Source organism: Rhamphochromis longiceps, linkage group LG7 (genome assembly GCF_057381845.1).
Source record: "Rhamphochromis longiceps isolate RC_006_pf linkage group LG7, R_longiceps_female_GT1.1, whole genome shotgun sequence".
Classification (NCBI taxonomy): domain Eukaryota; kingdom Metazoa; phylum Chordata; class Actinopteri; order Cichliformes; family Cichlidae; genus Rhamphochromis; species Rhamphochromis longiceps.
The window spans coordinates 68,879,878-68,897,545 of record NC_140563.1 but is presented as its reverse complement, the minus strand read 5'-3'; the positions used below and the strand labels follow the sequence as shown (position 1 = coordinate 68,897,545).

Genomic DNA, 17,668 nt, shown 5'->3' with positions numbered 1-17,668 from the left:
TGAAGCGTGATCATCGAACAATCAAGCGTTTCATTCAAAATAGTCAACAGGGTCGCAAGAAGCGTGTGGAAAAACCAAGGCGCAAAATAACTGCCCATGAACTGAGAAAAGTCAAGCGTGCAGCTGCCAAGATGCCACTTGCCACCAGTTTGGCCATATTTCAGAGCTGCAACATCACTGGAGTGCCCAAAAGCACAAGGTGTGCAATACTCAGAGACATGGCCAAGGTAAGAAAGGCTGAAAGACGACCACCACTGAACAAGACACACAAGTTGAAACGTCAAGACTGGGCCAAGAAATATCTCAAGACTGGTTTTTCTAAGGTTTTATGGACTGATGAAATGAGAGTGAGTCTTGATGGGCCAGATGGATGGGCCCGTGGCTGGATTGGTAAAGGGCAGAGAGCTCCAGTCCCACTCAGACGCCAGCAAGGTGGAGGTGGAGTACTGGTTTGGGCTGGTATTCAATTCAATTCAATTCAATTCAATTCAATTCAATTCAATTCGATTTTATTTATATAGCGCCAAATCACAACAAAAGTCGCCTCAAGGCGCTTCATAGATACAGAGAAAAACCCAACAATCATATGACCCCCTATGAGCAGCACTTTGGCGACAGTGGGAAGGAAAAACTCCCTTTTAACAGGAAGAAACCTCCTGCAGAACCAGGCTCAGGGAGGGGCGGAGCCATCTGCTGCGACCGGTTGGGGTGAGAGAAAGAAGACAGGATAAAGACATGCTGTGGAAGAGAGACAGAGATTAATAACAGATATGATTCAATGCAGAGAGGTCTGTTAATACATAGTGAGTGAGAAAGGTGACTGGAAAGGAAAAACTCAATGCATCATGGGAATCCCCCGGCAGCCTACGTCTATTGCAGCATAACTAAGGGAGGATTCAGGGTCACCTGGTCCAGCCCTAACTATATGCTTTAGCAAAAAGGAAAGTTTGAAGCCTAATCTTGAAAGTAGAGATAGTGTCTGTCTCCTGAATCCAAACTGGAAGCTGGTTCCACAGAAGAGGGGCCTGAAAACTGAAGGCTCTGCCTCCCATTCTACTTTTAAATACTCTAGGAACAACAAGTAGGCCTGCAGAGCGAGAGCGGAGCGCTCTAATAGGGTGATATGGTACTACAAGGTCATTAAGATAAGATGGGGCCTGATTATTTAAGACCTTGTATGTGAGGAGCAGGATTTTGAATTCAATTCTGGATTTAACAGGAAGCCAATGAAGGGAAGCCAAAACAGGAGAAATATGCTCTCTCTTTCTAGTCCCTGTCAGGACTCTTGCTGCAGCATTTTGGATTAGTTGAAGGCTTTTCAGCGAGTTTTTTGGACTTCCTGATAATAATGAATTACAGTCGTCCAGCCTGGAAGTAATAAATGCATGAACTAGTTTTTCAGCGTCACTCTGAGACAGGATATTTCTAACTTTAGAGATGTTGCACAAATGGAAGAAAGCAGTCTTACATATTTGTTTAATATGTGCGTTGAAGGACATGTCCTGGTCAAAAATAATGGATTGGATTTATATAGCGCTTTTCAAGGCACCCAAAGCGCTTTACAATACCACTATTCATTCACTCTCACACACTGGTGGAAGCAAGCTACAGTTGTAGCCACAGCTGCCCTGGGGCAGACTGACAGAAGCGAGGCTGCCATATCGCGCCATCGGCCCCTCTGGCCAACACCAGTAGGCAAGTAGGGCAAAGTGTCTTGCCCAGGGACACAACGACCAGGACAGAGAGCCCAGGGATCGAACCGGCGACCTTCCGGTTACAGATGCGATTCCCAACCCCCTGAGCCACGGTCGCCCAATAAAAAAATGACTCCAAGGTTCCTCACAGTGTTACTGGAGGCCAAGGTAATGCCATCCAGGGTAAGAATCTGGTTAGATACCATATTTCTAAGCTTTTCAGGGCCGAGTATCAGCAAAGATGAGCTTGTGGGGCCTTTTCGGGTTGAGGATGGAGTCAAGCTCAACTCCCAGTCCTACTGCCAGTTTCTGGAAGACACCTTCTTCAAGCAGTGGTACAGGAAGAAGTCTGCATCCTTCAAGAAAAACATGATTGTCATGCAGGACAATGCTCCATCACACGCGTCCAAGTACTCCACAGCGTGGCTGGCAAGAAAGGGTATAAAAGAAGAAAAACTAATGACATGGCCTCCTTGTTCACCTGATCTGAACCCCATTGAGAACCTGTGGTCCATCATCAAATGTGAGATTTAAAGGAGGGAAAACAGTACACCTCTCTGAACAGTGTCTGGGAGGCTGTGGTTGCTGCTGCACGCAATGTTGATGGTGAACAGATCAAAACACTGACAGAATCCATGGATGGCAGGCTTTTGAGTGTCCTTGCAAAGAAAGGTGGCTATATTGGTCGCTGATTTGTTTTGTTTTTGAATGTCAGAAATGTTTATTTGTGAATGTGGAGATGTTATATTGGTTTCACTGGTAAAAAGAAATCATTGAAATGGGTATATATTTGTTTTATATATATATATATATATATATATATATATATATATATATATATATATATATATATATATTTATTTGTTTTTGATAAGTTGCCTAATAATTATGCACAGTAATAGTCACCTGCACACACAGATATCCCCCTAAGATAGCTAAAACTACAAACAAACTAAAAACTACTTCCAAAAACATTCAGCTTTGATATTAATGAGTTTTTTGGGTTCATTGAGAACATGGTTGTTGTTCAATAATAAAATTATTCCTCAAAAATACAACTTGCCTAATAATTCTGCACTCCCTGTATATACACACACACACACACACACACACACACACACACACACACATATATATATATATGCCCGTGATCAGGTACCCTGCTGGGGTAATAGGCTGGCCAAAGGAGGAGATAGAAGCCACTGACATAAAGACAAGAAAGCTCCTTACCATGCATGGAGGGTTTCACCCCAAGTCCAGCACCCTGAGGCTGTACGCTAAGCGGAAGGAAGGGGGCCGGGGACTGGTGAGTGTCAGCACCACAGTCCAGGATGAGACAACGAACATCCAAGAATACATTGGGAAGATGGCCCCAACTGACCGAGTGCTCAGTGAATACCTCAGGCAGCAGAAACCCAGGAAAGAGGAGGGAGACGAGGAACCATCATGGAAGGACAGGCCCCTGCACGGTATGTACCACCGGCAGATAGAGGAGGTGGCTGATATCCAGAAATCCTACCAGTGGCTGGACAAAGCTGGACTGAAAGACAGCACAGAGGCACTAATCATGGCAGCACAAGAACAAGCTCTGAGCACAAGATCCATTGAGGCTGGGGTCTATCACACCAGGCAAGACCCCAGGTGCAGGCTGTGTAAAGATGCCCCAGAGACAATCCAGCACATAACAGCAGGGTGCAAGATGCTAGCAGGCAAGGCATACATGGAACGCCATAACCAAGTGGCCGGCATAGTGTACAGGAACATCTGTGCTGAGTATAACCTGGAAGTCCCGAGGTCAAAATGGGAGATGCCCCCAAGGGTGGTAGAGAATGACCGAGCTAAGATCCTGTGGGACTTCCAGATACAGACGGACAAAATGGTGGTGGCTAACCAACCGGACATAGTGGTGGTAGACAAACAGAAGCAGACGGCCGTAGTGATCGATGTAGCGGTTCCGAATGACAGCAATATCAGGAAGAAGGAACACGAGAAGCTGGAGAAATACCAAGGGCTCAGAGAAGAGCTCGAGAGGATGTGGAGGGTGAAGGTAACAGTGGTCCCCGTGGTAATCGGAGCACTAGGTGCGGTGACTCCCAAGCTAGGCGAGTGGCTCCAGCAGAGCCCGGGAATAACATCGGAGATCTCTGTCCAGAAGAGCGCAGTCCTGGGAACAGCTAAGATACTGCGCAGGACCCTCAAGCTCCCAGGCCTCTGGTAGAGGACCCGAGCTTGAAGGATAAACCGCCCGCAGGGGCGTGCTGGGTGTTTTATATATATATATATATATATATATATATATATATATATATATATATATATATATATATATATATATATATATATATATATATATATATATATATATATATATATATATATATATATAAATAAAAGAATTGGGAGAATTGAACAATACATACATACATGCACACACAGACATACATATATATATATATGTATGTCTGTGTGTGCATGTATTCTTTTGATCTTTGGGCTGAAGGAAGGACAATACTCGGTGTATAAATGCTCAATCAACAATCCTTTATTCCATACAATTCAACACTTTAAGAGCACAAACCCTCCGGATGGGGAGACATGCATGCAGAGTGACACAGCAAATCTCAAACTGGTGGAGGGTTACTCAAGCTCTTATAGCCTCTAATGGGCAACACCTAGTCGTAAAGGCCTAAACATTCACATTCTTTCTCTCACACGGCGCCAAAGTTATGACCTCGGCTCATTGTTTTTCCTGCTCCCAACAAGGTGGTGGGGTGAACCTCCTGTGGAATGTGCTCTGTCTCCTCTGCTATCAGAACAGCAAGGCCCTGACTCTCTGCACACAATATTCTCTTCTTAACTCAGCAGTATAGTGCATCATAAAACAATATCATCCATTCACAATAAATCAGCAGTCTAATGTTCTAATATATGGTATACATATACATATGTGTATGTATGTGTATATATATGTATGTTTGTCATTGTTAACGTCACACCTAAAAACATAGCTTTTACTTTACGGTACAACAGGTATCATTTACCGTAATACCTGTTATATGCACGCGTGATACACAATAATAACACATAATAACCAATCAGACATATTCATCAGGTAACATGAGAACATTCACTGCCTGGAACAGCGTATGGATGCTAGGGCTCCGGTGCACCGTCAGCCTCAGAATCTCCAGCTACTGGCTGCTGTGCTGCTGTAGATGGAGGGCAACCAGCTATGTGATGGTGATTAACTTATTCACCACAAGGTGTCACTGCTGTGCTTCCCAACAACACTCACGCTACAAGGTAAGAGTCCCCTTTGTTGTGTCAGTTAGTGATGGAGACATATACAGGTATTTGCAGCAAACTATAATTGATTGTTCTTCTCTCCTAACTTCAGTGCAGCTTGTAGAATAAAAATATAAATGAAACTGTTAACATTAAAGCTAACAGCTGGCTGCTTTCACCTTTACTTTGTGCTACATTCCTGTTCATCAAAACATCATTGCAGACAAATAAGGTCTCCATGTACCTGACCTGAGTGCATCTCTTAGAAACAAAATATCACCTCTCATTCTATTGGCTGTACCTTCCAGTGTTGGGTAAGTTACTTTAAATTAGTAACTTAGTTACATTACTAGTTACTTCTATCAAAAGTAACTCAGTTACTTCAAGTTACTCGTTACTTTCAGAGTAACTAGTTACTAGGGAAAGTAACTTTGGTTTTACTCAGAATTCTCTTGTTAATGTGTTGCTTCCGTAACTGGATACCCAGCCAGACTGTCAGTCTTCTAGCTTGCTTACTTGCCACAGTGCACTGTGCCACCTACCAATAGAAAGGAAAAAAATAATGTGCACATTTCCACGAGAGAAATCCCACGCCTGATTCTATCCTATCCTGCTTTTTACATCCAACACAAAAACTGCAGTCGTGGTGCTTTCGATTGTACTCAGAACTCGGAAATTCTGCCTTCTGAATAGGAAGATGTAGGTAACACCAGACTGCAGATGAGCTGCTTACAGGGCTGGACTGGGACAAAAAATCGGCCCGGGCATTTTGACTAGAGACCGGCCCACCATTATAGGAAAAATCATAAAGCCTTTGAATGAAAATAAACCCTGTTGTGACAGTGATGTGCACTGTTCTGATGGTATATATGCATCAATCTATCAATCGTTTGTTGTAAGACTCAGATAATTATTTTTTTAAAAGCGAGACATTTTAAATGATAATAAGAAAGAAAAGTATTTCTTTGTGCCCCCCTCTCCCTGTTAATGCCCTACATGGCCCCCTGGCAGCACTTTGCTAGACCCGCCCCTGCACAGTTACCAGCTGTCAGCTACTTAGAAAAGGATCCTGGTGTTATTTGTCTCTCAGAAACAGTTCATAACTTCAACTCATTCCTGTCACCTAAAAGGTAAACCTGTTTCTCCATCACCTGTTCAGCTCTGATGGTTCAGTAAGGACATCTCCTGGTTTCATCTTCATGTTTCCCTCTCACCACATATCCAAACCCACACCATGACCAGCAGCTTTACAGCTGTGGCTCCAGCAAACATCATGTCACGGTTCTGGGTCCGTTGGACCCAGTATTTTGAGTTTATTATGTTTTGGTTTATTTCTGCTTCATGGATTGTTTTCTTCTCGTAGATGATAATTATTATTAGTTTCTTGTTTCTGTTTATCCGTGCTTAAGGATTTGTTCTCAGTTATATCTCACGTTTAGTTTAGTTCAGGTTCCATGTGTCATTCTGTCTGTCTCTCAGTGTAAAGTCTGCATGCTTGTTCAGTAATTCATGTTTCCTGTTTTATTGTGAAAGTCTTTGTCTTATGTTAGTGTGTGCAGCTTAGCTCCCCCGTCTCGTTAGCCCTGATCTCTCCCAGCTGTGTCTCCCTCCTGTTGCCGATTCCCCCGTTACTACCCTGTGTATATAAGCCCTGTGTTTTCCCATGCTCAGTGTCGTGTTGTACCCTCAGAATTATGCCTGTGTGTCCTTGGTCTCAGTGTTCCATCCTCACTCCATGTTTGTTTTTCTGCCAGCAATAAAGCTGAGGTTTTTTGAGTTTCACGTTTGTGTCTGAGTCCTGCCTTTGGATCCTCCTCTCCGCCCTCCCGCACACAGAGCCCTGACACATCAGCTGATACTAGAAATTAATATTAAATAAATTCTAACAACAGCTGATCAAGCTCAAACGTGCTGCTGTTGTTTATCAGCTGGTTTCCTCTTTCTGGCGCAAAGTGGAGATAAACAAACAAGAGAGAAAAGCCGATAAGCTGATCATTGATCAGTTTCATGATTGAAGTAGAAACAGGAGAGGGAGGGGGGGCGAAGAAGAGTCAGCTGACAGTGTAAAGACGCAGAAAAACTCCAGCTTTGTGTCTTTTTCATTGTAGCTGAAGTCCGGGACAAACTGTTCCTTTTCAGCTCAACACGAAACCCGTAATAATTTCTCTGAATACGAGACGATTCCGTTTTTTACAGGACGGTTGGAAACTCTAATAATTAACCGTATGAACAAAATAAAGTTCAACATCATTAACTTCATAGCACCACCCAGCTGTATAGAAACCCTGTCATGCTAGCTAGTATGCAGTACGAAAAAGTCAGCACAGCTAAAATAAACTCCACCTAAACTTGGTTCATATCTGACCCAGAGAGACTGCAGGTCATAACTTCTTACCTGAAGTTCAGTTCACCTGACACTCTCGGACCAGCGGCTGCTTCGGGTCTCTCCTCTTGTCTCCCCTTTCCCTCCTCCACCTGCTGCCTCCACCACTTGCTAATGTTATTGAATCTGTGGAAGCTCCGCGACAGCCACCACACGAACGAATAACGTGCCTATCTAAATCCCAGTAACGAGTAACGCGTTCCTGGTTTTGGCATAATAACTAGTTACCGTGCTACTTACCACAATAATAACGTAGTTACTGTAACGCGTTACTTAATAACGCGTTAGTCCCAACACTGGTACCTTCATGATGTAAACAATGACGTGCATGCAGCGCAGGTATCGCCTCCAACTGTGCAGCCTTACTGGGTTTGCTGTGAAATATTTAAAGAGATCAAATATTTGCCGCTCACATCAAACTGGACTCTATGAACTAGAATTAGTTCAAAAACAATTGGTTAACATTTCTGTTTTTACATTTACGATTACCAACACACACCACAGAAACGTCTTTTCACAGAGGGCCACTTCCTGTGTGGATGAAGCAAACCGACAGCAGGCAGTTGTGATTCGCTGGCTGTGACTCACCTGAAAAGCGTTACAGGCCTCTCTGCTTGGACTGTTGGGCTGAGGCTCACCTGGGTCAGGATTGGACCGTCTGTGCTCAGAACATCGGCTCACTCTGATTCAATTCATGTCAGAACAAAACCAAGAACAGCTGGGTGGTAACTAAGTACAAAATACTTAAGCATTCCAGGTATCCGTGCTTTACTTTGAAGTATTCTGCTGATAATAAACGGGGCTAACGCAGATCGTTGTGTCTGTTGCTGTACGTCAGCACAGAGATGTTTCAGATAAATCACCTAAAAAACTCACAAGAATGAAATTGACATTCATTTTCCTCAACACCTGAGCAGCAACACTTGTGACCTCCACTGACTGGTAAATACCCAAACTCTTTACTCCTCTGCTCCTGTACGATGGGAGATTTTACCCTGGAGTCATCTTTGTTAAAACCAGCAGCAGTTTAATATTTTTAACTATGCTTTGAAAGTGTTTTCTTCAAATGGGAATTTAGAGTTGAAACGTGTTGTATTCAGCAGCCAGAGGCTAAATCCTGCCCTTCACTAACTTTAATACATTTTGACCTACATTGAACGAGACCGAAATCATAGTCTTTGGTAGTCACACTCCGCTAAACCAGTTAGCTGATGCCCTAGGCCCTCTCGCTAGCCATCTCTCGCCCACTGTAAGAAACCTGTGAGTGTTCCTGGAGGGCTCTTTTAAACTTGAGAAACAGGTCTCCACTGTGGTAAAAAACAGCTTTTACCAGTTGCGTCAGATATCCAAAGCAAAGCCGTTCCTTCCTTTAAAAGATCTTGAAAAGCTTGTCCACGCATTTATTACATCCAGATCGGACTACTGTAACTCCCTCTACTCGGGCCTCCAACACTCCTCTCTTTGCCGGCTTCAGTTAATTCAAAATGCAGCTGCGCGTCTTTTAACAGGTACAAGAATTCATGAACACATAACTCCAATGTTAGCCAAATTACATTGGCTCCCTGTTAAATATCGCAAAGATTTTAAAATTCTTTTGTTCACTTTTAATATTCTGAATAATTTAGCGCCCAGCTATCTGAACTACTCCACTCATACAATCCCAACAGAGCAGATCGTCCAATCACAGGCTCCTAGCACAACCTAGGTCTCGAATGAAGTCGAGAGGTGACCGGGCCTTTGCATCCGTGGCACCCAGACTCTGGAATAACCTCCCTGTTCATGTTCGTACTGCCGAGTCGATCCAGTCTTTTAAATCACGTCTTAAAACTTATCTTTTTACTTTGGCTTTTGATTCTAACTAGTTGGTCTAGCTTGTTGTGTTGTTACCTATTGTTTGTTGTCCTGTTTTATTGTTTGTTTTAATTGTCTCATGCTTATACTGACTGTGAAGCACTATGGTCAACACTGTTGTTTTAATATGTGCTATATAAATAAATTTCGATTTGATTTTGATTTGAATTCAGTCTAGTTAAGTTTACTTCTCCATGGCACCGTTACAGTTCTGTTACCTTTCTTTCCTTACAGTTCACCATGGATAAGCTGGTCTCCGAACTTTTCGGCCTCTGCCCAACCATCATCGAGATGTATGACAATATGAAGAACAATGACGAACGCTGCAGGCGGATTGCTGACAGGGTCAGAGCTTTGGAGGGACTGGTTTTAACCGTCAAAGAAAGGGGATCAGGCAGAAACTCTGGCGCTGTGGAGAAAGCGCTGAAGGAACTCCACACCATCTTGAAACATGCTGAGAAACTGGTGTCAAAATTCTCAAAAAATAATCGGCTTAAGCAGTTCATGATGTCAGGCAGCATTGGAGCAAAGTTCAGCGAGGTGAACCAAAGACTCACTGAGAACTTCCAGATGCTTTCTGGAGCTCTGCAGGTTGAGCAGAGCGACATACTGCACAAGGTGTATGAAACTGTTTTAGGGCGCCCCTACACACCGCTGCCTAACCCCCCATGTCCTACGTTTTCCCCAGCAGCACCGCCTATCCCCTCTCCTCCCGTGCCTGCCGCCTACATCATGGCACCCATGCGGGCTTCGACGCCTGTTCTGGCCCAGCCTTTCTGCAAAACTACAACAGTTCGCGTTCTTGTCTCCAATAACATGCCCCCGATGCCCGTCATTAGGACCATCAGCCCTGTTTCTGTCGTCAGAACTGTTTCACCGATGGGTTTTCGGCTCTACTAGTTTGGCCAGTCGCTTTGCATGATTTGTGATCAATAATAATCCCTATTTAATCCTCATGGGCCTTCATTCCTCCTGGAAGGTCTTCTTGACTGGGAAGCTGTGAAGGTAACTTTCATTCTCGAGAAATTCTTTTGTAAAAGAAATACTACTTTTTTTCACGATTAAATAGATTTGAGAGGGATTCAAAAACAAACAATTTTAATAAAGTTTTGTGAAACAATGAAATTATTCCTTGCTGAAATGAGTGCACACATATTTATTCTCTTTCACATTGTTATGTAATTTGTGTCCTCTTGTCCTAGTGCTAAATGAATCTCTAATAAATCAAGGAGCCTATGTGTGTCTGTGTGGTTTTCATCTAATTTAACAATCGTTCATCTGATCTGCTTCAAACTGTGCAGTCTGAGGATGCAGCGTGGTGATCAACAGTCATGTCATGGTCCTGCGGCCATGACTCAGTGACTTTGTGTTTATGTTCTTTATTGTTATTATTCTCTTTATTATTCTTGGGCTGTTTTGGGATGGTTTGTGTTTTGGGATTTTAGATACTGGGTTTTGGGTTTGTGCTCCCTCTGTTGGTCCCTGGTGTTAGTGTTCCCCTGTCTCGTCAGGTTAATCAGGTCCAGCTGTGTCTCCCACCTGTGTGTGATTTCCCAGTGTCTCTTTGTGTACTTATAGTGTGTGTTTTCCTCTGCTCCTCGTCGCGTCGTCTGTGTTCATACCCTGTGAAATCCCCTGCGTGCTCTCCCTGCTGTTCTCCCTTCATGTTCAGGTTTGCCACTCCTTTGTGTAGTTTCACCCAGTTTAGTTCATCCTTAGTTCTGTTTTGCCATCTCCACTTTATGTTTGATATTGTCAATAAATCGCCTTCACATCTGAGTAAGTGCTGAATTTGAGTCCTCCTTTCCACTCTTCACACGGCCGCTGCCCCGGACCGTGACAAGTCATTGGCTAATAACGTAGCACTACACCCTCTCGTCCAATCGCATAAGCCCATGAAATGTCCCCTGGCTTCACGGACAGGGTTTACGTTGGAATAAGTTGGACAAATCTTTTAAAAGTTGCCAAGAAATATCTCCCACTAATGTTTCTGTCGCATCGGTGAGCTGAAACGCCAAACTAGTCGGATCGAGTGTTCAGCTGTTGCAGAGAAACACTGAGCCGGATGAAAAACCTTTCCTGCGTTTCTGTTTTCTTCTTCTTTTCTGGAATTAAAATTCACAGTGAAAACACCACAAAGATCAAGAATAATACATTCGTAGGACTTTTATACTTTTACACATCACATATAAATCAAGTTGAAGAATGAAGCACATCATGAGCTAGTTAATTATAATAATCTCAAATATTTTAAACTTTGTGATTTCAGAGGTTTAACAAAGTTTCCTATAATGTGTGGTCTGATCTTCATTGCAGGACACAGTAGAACGTGTTATTTTCTTGGGCTGAATTTGATGCCACTCCTTTCTGTGTCTCCTCCAGTGTCTCCTCCTGCTCTGCTAATTTTGCCTCCAGCTTGGACATTTTTTTCTCGTTTATCCAGCTTCATCTCCCGATCGATGTGTAGAGCCCCAGACAGCGATATGTAGTCATCAGTGAGGCTCTTGTTCAGATTTTCAAACTCTTCCACATCTGATTCATCTTGTGAGCCTCTGTGAATTTGATGTTCAGTAGTTCAGCTTTCTGCAAAGTCTCTAGGAAATTCTCCAGAGCTTTTTTCACATCAGACAGCTGAACTTCCTTCCTCTGGTCGAGGAAAAACACCAGTTTCCACAGAGCTTCAAGTCTTTTCACGACGAGGGGAGCCTGGATCTCCAACTTCCTAACTGGCAGACCACAGGCAGTAAGGATGGGCGGACATGTCTCAGCCTCCACCACTCTCAGCACTGGAGCCCCCCAGGGGTGTGTTCTGAGCCCCCTGCTGTACTCTTTGTACACATATGACTGTGTGGCCACTACCAGCTCCACCACCATCATCAAGTTTGCTGACGACACCGTCGTGGTGGGCCTGATCTCTGATAACAACGAGACGGCCTACCTGAAGGAGATTAGGAATCTGGAGAACTGGTGCCAGAGGAACAACCTCCTTCTAAACGTCAGTAAGACAAAGGAGCTGATAGTGGACTTCAGCACTAAGCAGGAGAGGAACTACCAGACCCCCATCATCAACGAGTGCCCAGTGGAGAGAGTGGACAGCTTCAAATACCTCGGAGTTCACATCACGCAGGACCTGTCATGGTCCTGTCACATCAACACCGTGGTGAAAAAGGCCCGTCAGCGTCTCTACCACCTCAGACGCTTGAGAGACTTCCAACTGCCCTCCAAGGTGCTCAGGAACTTTTACTCCTGCACCATAGAGAGCATCCTGACGGGAAACATCTTAACCTGGTTCGGGAACAGCACCATGCAGGACAGACGAGCTCTACAGAGGGTTGTGCGGTCAGCTGAGCGCACCATCCGCTCCGAGCTCCCTGACCTGCACTCAATCTACAGCAGGCGGTGCTGGACCAAGGCCAGGAAGATCGTGAAGGACCTCAGCCATCCCAACAACAGACTGTTCTCTCTGCTGAGGTCAGGAAAGCGATTCCGCTCCCTGAAGACCAACACAGAGAGACTGAGGAGGAGCTTCTTCCCGCAGGCGATACGGTCTCTCAATCACACCACCACACAGTACTGACCCACACATACAGTTCTTACACACACACTGGACTTTCTGGACATCGTTTTCACTTCATTACTTAAATCACGCTGCTGTTATTGTGTATATGCTGCTGTTATTGTGCATATATTTATTTATATTTCTTCATACATTCTTATATAGTTCTATATTGTGTATTTTGTTGTACAGTTATTTTATTTTCAACTTTAATTTATATATTTTATCTTATTCTCCCAGTTAAATTTACCCTTCATTCTAATTTGTGTTGTACAGTTATTTCATTTTTAACCTTAATTTATATTTTATTCCTTCCTAGTTAAATTTACCCTTTTTAATTTTTCATATTTATTTCCTATCTTATTCATAGCCTTTTCCTTTTTTGTTTTCTTTAGGTCACGAGCAGTTGTCCAAGCATTTCACTACATATCGTACTGTGTATGACTGTGTACGTGACAAATAAAATTTGAATTTGCTGGACATTATCCTTCATCTTCTCAATCGTTCTGTGAACATCCTTGAATGTCGTCATTATTTCCTTGTTCAGCTGAAGAGACATGTGCCAGGGAACAAAATGTTTTTATTCAGCCCTCAATGAGTCACATTCAAATTATAATGACTAGGATTGCTGAATCTCTGAACCTCACGTTGAGCGCACATGGACTCCTCAGCGACCACTTTCACAAAGAAAACAGTTTCCTGCTCTGCTTTTGAACGTCTGGTGTCCTGGTGCAGCCACAACAACCTGGTGCTGAATGCCCAGAAGACAGTGGAGATTATTGTGGACTTCAGGAAGCACACAGCTCCACTCCCCCCCATCATCCTGACTGACACCCCCATCACCTCTGTGGACTCATTCCGCTTCCTGGGTACCACCATCACTCAGGACCTGAAGTGGGAGCCCACCATCACCTCCGTCATCAAGAAAGCCCAGCAGAGGATGTACTTCCTGAGGCAGCTGAAGAAATTCAACCTGCCAACACGGACGATGATGCAGTTCTACACCGCAATCATCGAGTCCATCCTCACCTCCTCCATCACCGTGTGGTACGCTGGAGCCACTATCAGGGACAAACAGAGACTGCAGCGTGTTGTGCGCTCTGCTGAGAAGGTGATTGGCTGTCACTCTAAAAAGTAATTAATGGGATCTTTAGTCATTACTTACATATATATGTTGTTGTGAAATGAAAAATCAAGTTCATAAATACTGTTAGACTTCCTAATTAAAATTTTTATTTTATTGAGTTCGGGTGACACATAAATTATGCCTCTTTACTCAATATATAATCGTGATTTGTCTGAATTTAAAATCTTCTTTTAATCAAAAAACAATATAATTTTAAGTTCTGTCGATGTAAAATACAACTTGATGACGTGTAAACAGCTCACAGTTCCCTTCTTCTACACAAGCGGACATATTCAACAGCACATGTTCAAGGTTTATCAAGAGCTGTGTTCATCGCGAACGGTGAGTAATTTTATGCGAAATTACACATATCTGCAGTCGCTCTGGATTTTGTTAGTTTACTTTAAAACAACGACGTAACATACATAACATACATCTTAGCTTGCCCCCGCGTTTGTGTGAAAGGCTAGAAGACCTTGAGTCTAGATCGAGAAGGAGAAGGAGAAGAGGGCAGTTCGGTAATGAGCTTTGTTGAAAATGTGATCAGAAGAGAGAGACTAATACCTGATGGCACTGACCCACAAATACAACGGGCTCACCGATCCCTCGGTCCTAAGCCAGGTGCTGATGCCGCTCTCCGTTCCATTGTCGTCTGTTTTCTTCCGTTCAAAACAAAGGAAACCGTCCTCAGAAACGCATGGCAGAAGAAGATCCTCGTCAAAGACAAACCCATCGGTTTTGACCATGATTATACTGCCACGGTAGTACAACAGCGCCGTGCACATAGAGAAGTGAAAAGCGCACTTAAACAAAAGGGCATACGATTCCAATTCTCTCCAGGGTTTAATTAGAGCCCCCGGGCTCGGTGTGAATAATGCAGCACCTGAACGCACCTGAGCGGCCTGCTCGAGCAGAACGAGGAGCCGCAGGGAGGCCGAGAGAGCACCACCTCCAGAGGGAGAGAGAGGGTGGTGAAAGGGTTTGAAAGAGTAACATCATAACATCTGAAGGTTTTCATGTCACTCTAATGATGTCCTGACAGAACCACGAGGGGCATCAGAAACATCTGTGTCACACCTGTCCATCACTACATCTGTGTTAGTGACACTGCTGGAAGAATCCAGATTGCTTTGATTATTGTTTCCTTCCATTTTGTTTGCACTAACACTGCAAGCATCAGACTAAATCATACTTAGTATGTATGACCCCACAGTACCATATCACCCTATTAGAGCACTTCGCTCTCGCTCTGCAGGCCTACTTGTTGTTCCTAGAGTATTTAAAAGTAGAATGGGAGGCAGAGCCTTCAGTTTTCAGGCCCCTCTTCTGTGGAACCAGCTTCCAGTTTGGATTCAGGAGACAGACACTATCTCTAATTTCAAGATTAGGCTTCAAACTTTCCTTTTTGCTAAAGCATATAGTTAGGGCTGGACCAGGTGACCCTGAATCCTCCCTTAGTTATGTTGCAATAGATGTAGGCTGCCGGGGATTCCCATGATGCATTGAGTTTTTCTTCTTCACTCACTATGTATTAACAGACCTCTCTACACTGAATCATATCTGTTATTAACCTCTGTCTCTCTTCCACAGCATGTCTTTATCCTGTCTTCCTTCTCTCACCCCAACCAATCACAGCAGATTGCCCCGCCCCTCCCTGAGCCTGGTTCTGCCGGAGGTTTCTTCCTGTTAAAAGGGAGTTTTTCCTTCCCACTGTCGCCAAAGTGCTGCTCACATGTCATTGTTGGAGTTTCTCTTTTGTCTCTTTATTATCATAAGGTTCTTACTCTACAATATAAAGTACCTGGAGGCAACTGTTGTTGTTTTTGCTGTATAAATAAAAGTGAACTGAGTTGAATGTAATTTGGTTGAACAGGAAATTCACATCATGGATCTGGAGCAGCTGTGTGATGATGTCATGTCAACATGGACCAAAACCTCTGAGGGATGTTTCCAGAAACTTTTTAAATTTGTGCCACAAATGACTAAAGCAGAAGAGAGCTCAGACTCAGCTTCACTGTCATTCAGCCATTTGACATGATATGAATGAAAAACAGATTCTCTGTCCAGGACCTGGGTCTGAGCGACCCAGGGTCCATGAGCATTTATGACTCTTGTTATATGATATGTGTTTGTTTCTGCATTGTGCTGCTGTTCCTGTGTCTATGATGTTGGAGACCTCACCTGCTCAACCGCCTGCCATAACCACGCCACCATCACTTTACCTACCTGTTGCTGCTGCATCACCGTCCAATCTACCCCCAGTGGCTGCTACACCACCATCATTTCCACTGCCTGCAGCTGCCACACCAGCACGGCCTGCGTGTCACAAACCACCTGCAGTGCTTCGCCATGGGCCATCGGAGCTCTTACGTGGCTGGACCTACTACAAGGCTGTCATCAGATCACTGGCCGGCCACCAGAACTGCTATGCCACAGCTGCCAGACCTGTGGCAGGCCGCTCGAGCTGTTTTCCTGCCGTCACCGTCCATCGGGCCAGCTGCCAAAACTGTGGCAGAACTGTGGTTGATTTTTTCAGTTTTTTGGGGACTGTTTTGACAGCGCTGCTGGACGTGCGGTCGGACTTTGAAACCGTTGGGATTAGGGGCTCTGTTTGCTAGAGGATTTTGTTTTTGCACGGAGAGTGCGGAGACTCGGGAGCAGAGCACAGACACTTGGGAGAAGGCGCGACACGGGAGTCGTGGGAGCGCACTGGAGATTTGTTGTGTGTTACATTTACTTCACTGTAAATCAACGCACTGTTTACTGCACAGAGTCCAGCATTTAGGTCCTTTCTCCCCCACAGTCTGCCACACAGACCGTGACATTCTCAGGTCTCAGTATTGCAGCATGCTACCAAACAACGAGTAAAACATTACAAATAACTACAATTAATAGAACAAGAAATTCTCAAAAATAAGTACTGAAATATGCAAAAACGTAAATAACAATCACAAATATATAATATTTAAATTTGGTTCTTCTTTATTTTAATGACTATTTACAGATTTTCACTGGAGGCATCAAAACTATGGATGAACACATGGAATTAAACCCTCGGCCTTCTCTCAGCGAGCTTCATGCTGTAGTCACCTGACATGGTTTCACTTCACAGGTGTGTTAACTCCAAAGCTGGAATCCTGGAATTTCTTGCCTTCTGAATCTGGGACTAGAAGTCAGGGTGGCACGCAGTAGGGCTGCACGATATTAGGAAACCCTGCGATGTGCGATAACTGCGATCAATATTGCGATAACGATATGACTTGCGATAAAATAAATAGCAAAACAAACAAAAAACCCCGAATACATAATTTACGTTTTACTGCAACAGTTTTATTTAAAGAAAGCTGCTGTATTAGCAGTGCAACAACAAAGTGCACTTTAACATTGAAACATTGCCCCCATAAAAATTTTTGGGTCTTCTTTAAGATCCCAGCTGGCCAGCACCTCACGTAATACACGGGCTATATTTTCACTAGTGTGAGAGTTTGGAAAACACACAGTCTCTAGACACCGTGTTTTCAGTTCAAAGTCTTCGGTGAGGAAGAGCACTGTGAAACTCATATATGGCTCTGTTGTACGACTTGATCATAGGTCTGTAGCATAGTTTTCAGCTTGGCTCAGTTCAAATGTGACGGTCTTGTGTAGGGCTGGGTATCGTCCATGATTTCTAGAATGGATTTGAATCCGATTCACAAGGTCCTGAATCGATTCGATACACGATTCGATTCAATTTGATTCGATTCGATTTAAATCTGGGAAATTTTGCCTCAGTC

At 43.8% G+C, this 17,668-nt stretch overlaps 1 protein-coding gene across 2 annotated transcripts; it reads left to right on the top strand.

Moving 5' to 3' along the window:
- Positions 1-8,749: 8,749 nt before the first annotated feature.
- LOC146666884 (mixed lineage kinase domain-like protein) lies at positions 8,750-10,455 on the top strand. 2 transcript variants are annotated; one of them, XM_085411447.1, is made up of 2 exons: positions 8,750-8,870; positions 9,448-10,455. In XM_085411447.1, the coding sequence occupies exon 2, from the start codon at positions 9,454-9,456 to the stop codon at positions 10,111-10,113; it is 660 nt and encodes a 219-aa protein (XP_085267573.1). In that variant the 5' UTR covers positions 8,750-8,870; positions 9,448-9,453; the 3' UTR covers positions 10,114-10,455. The 2 variants fall into 2 exon arrangements, with proteins under 2 accessions (XP_085267573.1, XP_085267574.1); XM_085411448.1 differs by having other exon boundaries at positions 8,756-9,143.
- Positions 10,456-17,668: the final 7,213 nt, after the last annotated feature.

What these genes read in the sequence shown, in the direction of transcription:
- LOC146666884 (XM_085411448.1), top strand. Translation starts at nt 9,075, where the DNA reads ATGAAGTCGAGAGGTGACCGGGCCTTTGCATCCGTGGCACCCAGACTC. An exon ending in GGAATAACCTCCCTGTTCAT is followed by an intron (nt 9,144 to 9,447) that starts GTTCGTACTGCC and finishes CTTTCCTTACAG; the next exon opens with TTCACCATGGATAAGCTGGT.